General features: G+C 34.1%; 2 protein-coding genes across 4 annotated transcripts; both read right to left on the reverse strand.

The window, feature by feature from the left end:
* Positions 1 to 3,504, reverse strand: LOC115433879 (polymeric immunoglobulin receptor-like). The gene is made up of 9 exons (XM_030155436.1): positions 3,459 to 3,504; positions 2,926 to 3,249; positions 2,444 to 2,752; positions 2,190 to 2,313; positions 1,912 to 2,012; positions 1,784 to 1,803; positions 1,519 to 1,575; positions 238 to 312; positions 1 to 113 (listed from the first exon to the last, which is right to left on the reverse strand). Exons 1-9 carry the CDS (start codon positions 3,502 to 3,504, stop codon positions 63 to 65), a joined length of 1,107 nt encoding a protein of 368 aa, XP_030011296.1. The 3' UTR covers positions 1 to 62.
* Positions 3,505 to 5,331: 1,827 nt separating this feature from the next.
* On the reverse strand, positions 5,332 to 8,960 carry LOC115434437 (polymeric immunoglobulin receptor-like). 3 transcript variants are annotated; one of them, XM_030156380.1, is made up of 9 exons: positions 8,877 to 8,960; positions 8,341 to 8,664; positions 7,865 to 8,173; positions 7,611 to 7,734; positions 7,333 to 7,430; positions 7,205 to 7,224; positions 6,944 to 7,000; positions 5,663 to 5,737; positions 5,332 to 5,538 (listed from the first exon to the last, which is right to left on the reverse strand). In XM_030156380.1, the coding sequence occupies exons 1-9, from the start codon at positions 8,920 to 8,922 to the stop codon at positions 5,488 to 5,490; spliced, it is 1,104 nt and encodes a 367-aa protein (XP_030012240.1). In that variant the 5' UTR covers positions 8,923 to 8,960; the 3' UTR covers positions 5,332 to 5,487. The 3 variants fall into 3 exon arrangements, with proteins under 3 accessions (XP_030012240.1, XP_030012241.1, XP_030012239.1); XM_030156381.1 differs by having other exon boundaries at positions 5,663 to 5,734; positions 7,333 to 7,433; XM_030156379.1 differs by having other exon boundaries at positions 7,333 to 7,433.

Raw genomic sequence — 8,960 nt, forward strand, 5'->3', positions numbered from 1 at the left:
CAAATGACTGATAAAGGTATTAAGAAGTAGACAGGAAGTCAGAAAGTTATTTCATAATTTCACTAGTGACGAACCACTGTGCTGTAGGTCACATTCTCATCTTTGTCTTCAACCTGAAAACAGAGGAAACATTAAAAGCTGTAAAAGAAGACAAAGAATACAAAAAGCTTGAAAAATATATATAATTCTGTAACTGTGAATGAGAAACAGTGTGACTGAGATCAGGGTCATATTTACCTGGTGTGTATTTTGTTGTGCAATGTAAAACACAGTGCTGTACATGACGTCTGCTTCATCTTCAGTATTTATCTGCTGTGGAAGGAAAAAGAAAAAGAAATGTGATGTTTTAATATGTGTTAGATTAGATGTACCTGATAACACTGTAATATAAGAATAAACAGAGGCTGCATTTCCTGTGTATGTTAAATAGTCAATTCATATACTGTATAGGACAGATAGTAATTTTAGTTTGTCCTAGGACAAACTCCAATTACTATCTGTCCTAGTAGGATTAGGAATCCTACTGGATTTCAATCTCTACTGTGACATATATATATATATATATATATATATATATATATATATATATATATATATATATATAAATTTGTTTTTGTTTTCTTTTTGTTTTTTGTTTCATTTATTTTATTTCGCCTTTATTTAGCCAGGAAAAAAAATTCTCGAGATCAAAAACCTCTTTCCCAAGGGAGTCCTGGCCAAAAGGCAGCATGAAATACAACAACCAATTACAACATGCAATAATTTACAGGACAAGTCAAACTATGAATATGAAACTATTTTTAAGGATGTTACATGGGTTGAAGGTCCTGTTCATAATATAGAATATTAAATTATATAACTTTCTCTTCAGACTGTAGTAGAGAAGTAAATGAAACAGTTTACAGTATATTCCTCAGATTAATTACACTGTTTTACAAGTAAAATGCTTCCAGAATAAAAGTAGTGACATTTTACTACATGTGAGTAAAATGTGAAAAAGAAAAATCAAGTCACAAATGCTGGTTGGCTGAAGTTTCCAAGATACAGTCTTGGGTCAAAATGTGAAATTTGAGAATTAATGAGAGAATGGGTTTTACTCAAAGGAAATATTTGTCTCAGAGTTATCAGATCTACTTAGAAACACTGTATGCACATGATAATATATTCACTTTACAGGTTCTATCCAGTGGAAGATTGATAAATCTATTGTATAAATGTACATAAACCAATAATAACACTTTCATATACCTTGAAAACATCAGTAAACCAGCACTTTTGTCATTTGTTTTCCAATTAATCTTATTAAAATACATATCATTTAGCACATTTAATCTCTGAGGCAGATCATTAAAAAAAAAAAATTGTAGACCGGTGTTATAAGATAAAATGTTTATGATAATAGACATGGTCAGAAATGAGAGACAAATGATAATGAAGCAGTTCAGCTGAAGTATACAACAAAAGTATGTTTATATTACGCTCAGTTTTTCTCCATAATTGTATTTATATACAGTTTACCTGGGCTGTGGTTTTTCTCACATGCGTCACAGTACTGTACGTTACTGTCTGTTCATCCTGATAAAACAAACCAAATATGAGACAGAATATTCACCATCATGTTAATCAGTTCCTCTGTTCACCTTCTGAAGTCCAAAAACATAAAACAAACGTAAAACTTGGAAATATTTGCAATCTAATGAAGCTGAACTAAATAATGAAAAACAGACAACACAGATCTTTATATTGGAAATAAAATGACAACACTAATATAAATCCACCTTACCTCAGCTGTGGCTGGTGACTCTAAAAATAAAACAGTGGAAAATTGTGACTGAATCACAGCACAGTGACTCTGTACATTTAGTCTAAATAGGATGAACTGGATTCATGTACAGTTCTGGACAGACTTACTGCGTCTTTTCAACATGAACCAGGTGAGTACGGCCACCGTTACAATCAGCAGCAGCAAACACAAAGGAATGATGAAACTCAGCAGATGATTGGATGAGCTGCTGCACAAATGATAGAAAAACACACACATGACATGTTTAATCAGTACCACACTGACATTCAGTTATTTTTCTAATCATTAATACATCAGTGGTCCTAATTCTATCTATAAATAACAAAGCAGTTTTATTTATCATATGAATGAATCTATAAAACATACAGGTTTAAATCTTACTAACCTGTGTGTTCCAGTTTGTTCTGTGGTCGGTTCTTGACTCACATATGTGTGATCGACAGGTTTGGATGTGGATGATATGGTCGTTGGCTGTATGGTTGTTGTTGTTGTTGTTGTTGCAATTGTTGCTTATTTTCAACAAAGTGATGAACAGAGTAATATAACATTATGAATCCATATTAAATCAAATTGCAGTACACGGTACATAATGTCATATAACGTATATATTTATGATTTACTATTATGTGAAGTACTTACTGGTGGTAGGTCTCTCTTTAATGGTTACATGCACCGGCATCTGCAGGTCTTCATCAGTGCACCAATACCAACCACTGCTCCTCTCCCTCAGTTCACTCATAGTCACAGTAATAACACCAGGGGTATTTCTATTAATAGTCACCTTTGTGTCATCTATTTTCCCAGAGTTTGTTACACAGGATGTGGGTCCTTCACCACCAGTCCTGCACCACTTTATTTGTTTAGATCCTCTATAGTGACAGTCGATGGTTATTTGGTCTCCAATAAACCCTGTCACCTTCTGAGAATCCACATAGAGCGTGGCATCGCCTTAAAGAAAACAAGTTTGATAAACATGTGTATTCACAGATGATGTTTCAAACTGTTTTTTCTTTTTTTTTAAATTAAATACTGTAATTGTGGTCTTCAGCAAAGAACAATTCTCCCTCCACATTTTTCCACATTGGATCCCATTTGTACTGCAGTAAATTCAAAGCTCTTACCTTTTCCAGTGACACGAACATGAAAATATTTTCCATCATCAGGTCCCCGTTTTATCTCCATGTTGCACCAGTAATAATTTGTGTCCTTTGTCTTCAAATCATTAATAATGAACGTAACCATTCTTTGGTTTTTGTTGTCAGAGACCGAATACTTTGTTGAACTTTTCTCATTTGTTTTAATTTCATATGAGCAGATATCCCAGGTATGTCCTTTACACAGATATTTCACATGGTCTGTGTACTCTGACTCGTAGAAACATGGGATAGAGATGGAACCTCCTTCTTCCACCGTTACCTGACTGACTGTACTTATACTGTGAATACCTGCAACACATATACATTATTGTAAACAGAAACATTTCATTCTCTCCACACAAATTTGTTTTGACATGATGCTGTAAATACTGTGCACTGCTCAGACAGCTACAGAACATTGTAATGCATTGCATATGTGCTGTGATAATATGAGACCCAGCTAAATAATAAGACAATAAAACTGTAAAAACACAAAGATGAAGTAACCTGTGACTGACCTGTGAGACCAGGGAGGATGAGGAAGATGCTGACAAAAATAGCCATTAATGTGAGGAAGAAAGTACAGTAGTAAAACCAATGAGGCCGCTTCACAAGACTGATTATGTACTTCCTGATTTTTCTCGATACAACTTCTATCTTTCTTCCTTCTTGTGTCAGTGCTTCACAGGTTGGTTGAAGAAAGAAGTGTGACTGAAAGAAGAATAAACTTTCTGAATGTGTGACACTTCCAAATGCATCCAAATTTGTACACATTTGGAGTGAGTTTGCTTTATATTTTTAGCTGCAACTGATCCCTTCCCACTCTACTTGTATTATTGATTTAACCCATAAAGACCCAGTTCTGCTTCTGTGACAGTTCCAAAAAGATTTGTTTTCTCTTTAACTTTTCTGAAATGATTTATCACTAGTTAGTGTAATATTATTCTCTGTGTTTTGCACACAGTAAAAAACAGAGATCCAGTTGAACTCTGAGAGAGTTGACTTAAACTCTGTTTCAGATAACATTTGGTCCCACTCAGAATTAGAGTAAAATTTACTCTATGGCCAGTGTCATTTTCAGAGTTAATTCTATTCAATTCAGTGTCAAAATTAACAATGAAATGTGTAAAAAATATTTAACACTGTGGTGTTTTCACACTGTTGAGAGTAATATGATTACACTTATAGAGCTATTTTTACCCCAAATGTAGTTACTAATATTAATAATTAATTAATATTGAAACAATGTAGAATTGCAGGAGTTCCCAAGGTGGGGGTGTGAGATGACTTACAGAATTTTCTTGAAGTGGTTCTTTGGGTAGGAATGATTGATTATGTATTTACTGTTACACCTACAAGGAAAAAAAATTGCTTTACAGATTTCAAACACTCCAGGAAGTGCTTTTACTTTGAAAGAGCCAAGACCTTCTCACTTGCAATAGGCCTACAGCAACTGCTTCATAGCAACAATCAGCTACAGCATTGTTCTGCCTACAGGTTTGACAAATGCTGCTACATTAATTAAAAAACAAACAAACATAAAACGGCCAGTAAACTTTGTACAACAGACACATTAAACAAAATAAACATTAACACAAAATCCCATTGAACCCTTGCACATAAAATAGAACACAATGGGTAAAATGTCCAGTACCCACAATGCAATGCAGCAGACTGGAACTAATCATCCCTCTTTTAACTCTACTGTTAGAGCTGGTTTACTCTCCATAGAGCGATAAATACTCTATCTAGGCTAAAATAGCTTGACCCTGAAATATTGACACTGCATTTTTTGCTGAGCGTTTTTTCGTGAAAAACTGATATTTTCCTGGATTTAAATTACTGATCATGTAGATGTTCATAAAAGCTCAGATTAAAGGTAAGGGTTATTAAATCAAAAACAGAGAAAACTGAAGAAAAAGTGACTTTTAAACCAAAATACATCATTAACTGAACATAAACCCAGCGTGTCCATCCACTGTCATTGATCCAACTCCATGGGTTTTATTGGTGAATCAATGTTGTAGAAGATGATGGGGTTTCCACGGTAACTACGTAGTCTCTGAACGTCAAAATGAGTCATATCTGATGACCATGAAAAGATGACAAACTGCATTTTACACCAATTATTTACATGTATTGATAGGACTAGTGGATCAACAGGTGTTAAACAGTTTAGATCAGTAGATGGTTTTGGTCTACAGTAGATGTTTGGGTCTTTCTGGGTTAAGTGTATTTCTCTAAATGTTGTTCCCTAACTCTGCCATGAGAGGGAGCACTTCATATAATGTTTGTCTGAGGATGAATTTGTTAAAAGGTTTGTCTGAGTTGAAAACTGAAGGTTAAAAATTTTACAACTGGATAAAAACAGAATAATTTATTCATGTTTATTAACAAATACAGATCATAGATTGTGAAAACACATACTGAAATATCCTCATAGGTACATTTGGAGAGCAGTAGGCTACAGTTTGATGGACAACAGCAAATGACTGATAAAGGTATTAAGAAGTAGACAGGAAGTCAGAAAGTTATTTCATAATTTCACTAGTGACGAACCACTGTGCTGTAGGTCACATTCTCATCTTTGTCTTCAACCTGAAAACAGAGGAAACATTAAAAGCTGTAAAAGAAGACAAAGAATACAAAAAGCTTGAAAAATATATATAATTCTGTAACTGTGAATGAGAAACAGTGTGACTGAGATCAGGGTCATATTTACCTGGTGTGTATTTTGTTGTGCAATGCAAAACACAGTGCTGTACATGACGTCTGCTTCATCTTCAGTATTTATCTGCTGTGGAAGGAAAAAGAAAAAGAAATGTGATGTTTTAATATGTGTTAGATTAGATGTACCTGATAACACTGTAATATAAGAAGAAACAGAGGCTGCATTTCCTGTGTATGTTAAATAGTCAAATTCATATACTGTATAGGACAGATAGTAATTTTAGTTTGTCCTAGGACAAACTCCAATTACTATCTGTCCTAGTAGGATTAGGAATCCTACTGGATTTCAATCTCTACTGTGACATATATATATATATATATATATATATATATATATATATATATATATATATATATATATATATATATTTGTTTTTGTTTTCTTTTTGTTTCATTTATTTTATTTCGCCTTTATTTAGCCAGGAAAAAAAAATTCTCGAGATCAAAAACCTCTTTCCCAAGGGAGTCCTGGCCAAAAGGCAGCATGAAATACAACAACCAATTACAACATGCAATAATTTACAGGACAAGTCAAACTATGAATATGAAACTATTTTTAAGGATGTTACATGGGTTGAAGGTCCTGTTCATAATATAGAATATTATATTATATGACTTTCTCTTCAGACTGTCGTAGAGAAGTAAATGAAACAGTTTACAGTATATTCCTCAGATTAATTACACTGTTTTACAAGTAAAATGCTTCCAGAATAAAAGTAGTGACATTTTACCTCATGTGAGTAAAATGTGAAAAAGAAAAATCAAGTCACAAATGCTGGTTGGCTGAAGTTTCCAAGATACAGTCTTGGGTCAAAATGTGAAATTTGAGAATTTATGAGAGAATGGGTTTTACTCAAAGGAAATATTTGTCTCAGAGTTATCAGATCTACTTAGAAACACTGTATGCACATGATAATATATTCACTTTACAGGTTCTATCTAGTGGAAGATTGATAAATCTATTGTATAAATGTACATAAACCAATAATAACACTTTCATATACCTTGAAAACATCAGTAAACCAGCACTTTTGTCATTTGTTTTCCAATTAATCTTATTAAAATACATATCATTTAGCACATTTAATCTCTGAGGCAGATCATTAAAAAAAAAAATTGTAGACCAGTGTTATAAGATAAAATGTTTATGATAATAGACATGGTCAGAAATGAGAGACAAATGATAATGAAGCAGTGCAGCTGAAGTATACAACAAAAGTATGTTTATGTTACGCTCAGTTTTTCTCCATAATTGTATTTATATACAGTTTACCTGGGCTGTGTTTTTTCTCACATGCGTCACAGTACTGTACGTTACTGTCTGTTCATCCTGATAAAACAAACCAAATATGAGACAGAATATTCACCATCATGTTAATCAGTTCCTCTGTTCACCTTCTGAAGTCCAAAAACATAAAACGTAAAACTTGGAAATATTTGCAATCTAATGAAGCTGAACTAAATAATGAAAAACAGATAACACAGATCTTTATATTGGAAATAAAATGACAACACTAATATAAATCCACCTTACCTCAGCTGTGGCTGGTGACTCTAAAAATAAAACAGTGGAGAATTGTGACTGAGTCACAGCACAGTGACTCTGTACATTTAGTCTAAATAGGATGAACTGGATTCATGTACAGTTCTGGACAGACTTACTGCGTCTTTTCAACATGAACCAGGTGAGTACGGCCACCGTTACAATCAGCAGCAGCAAACACAAAGGAATGATGAAACTCAGTAGATGATTGGATGAGCTGCTGCACAAATGATAGAAAAACACACACATGACATGTTTAATCAGTACCACACTGACATTCAGTTATTTTTCTAATCATTAATACATCAGTGGTCTTAATTCTATCTATAAATAACAAAGCAGTTTTATTTATCATATGAATGAATCTATAAAACATACAGGTTTAAATCTTACTAACCTGTGTGTTCCAGTTTGTTCTGTGGTCGGTTCTTGACTCACATATGTGTGATTGACAGGTTTGGACGTGGATGATATGGTCATTGACTGTCTGGTTCTTGTTGTTGTTGTTGTTGCAATTGTTGCTTATTTTCAACAAAGTGATGAACAGAGTAAAATAACATTATGAATCCATATTAAATCAAATTGCAGTACACGGTACATAATGTCATATAACGTATATATTTATGATTTACTATTATGTGAAGTACTTACTGGTGGTAGGTCTCTCTTTAATGGTTACATGCACCGGCATCTGCAGGTCTTCATCAGTGCACCAATACCAACCACTGCTCCTCTCCCTCAGTTCACTCATAGTCACAGTAATAACACCAGGGGTATTTCTCATAATAGTCACCATTGTCTCATCTATTTTCCCAGAGTCTTTGATACAGGATGTGGGTCCTTTAACACCAGTCCTGCACCACTTTATTTGTTTAGATCCTCTATAGTGACAGTCGATGGTTATTTGGTCTCCAATAAACCCTGTCACCTTCTGAGAATCCACATAGAGCGTGGCATCGCCTTAAAGAAAACAAGTTTGATAAACATGTGTATTCATAGATGATGTTTCAAACTGTTTTTTCTTTTTTTTAATTACTGTAATTGTGCTCTTTAGCAAACAACAATTCTCCCTCCACGTTTTTCCACATTGGATCCCATTTGTACTGTAGTAAATTCAAAGCTCTTACCTTTTCCAGTGACACGAACATTAAAACATTTTCCATTATCAGGTCGATGGTTTATCTCCATGACACACCAGTAACAGTCTGTGTCCTCCTCTGTCAGGTCATTAATAGTCCAGGTAACAACTCCTTGGTTTTGGTCGTCAGAGATCAGATACTTTGTTGAATTGTACTGATTTGTTTTAACTTCATATGAGCAGATTTTCCACTTACATCCTTTACACAGATATTTCTCATTGTCTGTGTACTTTGACTCGTAGAAACATGGGATAGAGATGGAACCTCCTTTTTCCACCGTTACATAACTGACTGTACTTATACTGTGAATACCTGCAACGCATATACATTATTGTAAACAGAAACATTTCATTCTCTCCACACAAATTTGTGTTGACATGATGCTGTAAATACTGTGCACTGCTCAGACAGCTACAGAACATTGTAATGCATTTTCCTACATGTGCTATGATAATATGAGACCCAGCTAAATAATAAGACAATAAACCTGTAAACACACAAATATGAAGTAACCTGTGACTGACCTGTGAGACCAGGGAGGATGAGGAAGATGCCGACAAAAATAGCCATTAATGTGAGGAAGAAAGTACAGTAGTAAAACCAATGAG

This window comes from Sphaeramia orbicularis, chromosome 15 (assembly GCF_902148855.1).
Source record: "Sphaeramia orbicularis chromosome 15, fSphaOr1.1, whole genome shotgun sequence".
Lineage (NCBI taxonomy): Eukaryota > Metazoa > Chordata > Actinopteri > Kurtiformes > Apogonidae > Sphaeramia > Sphaeramia orbicularis.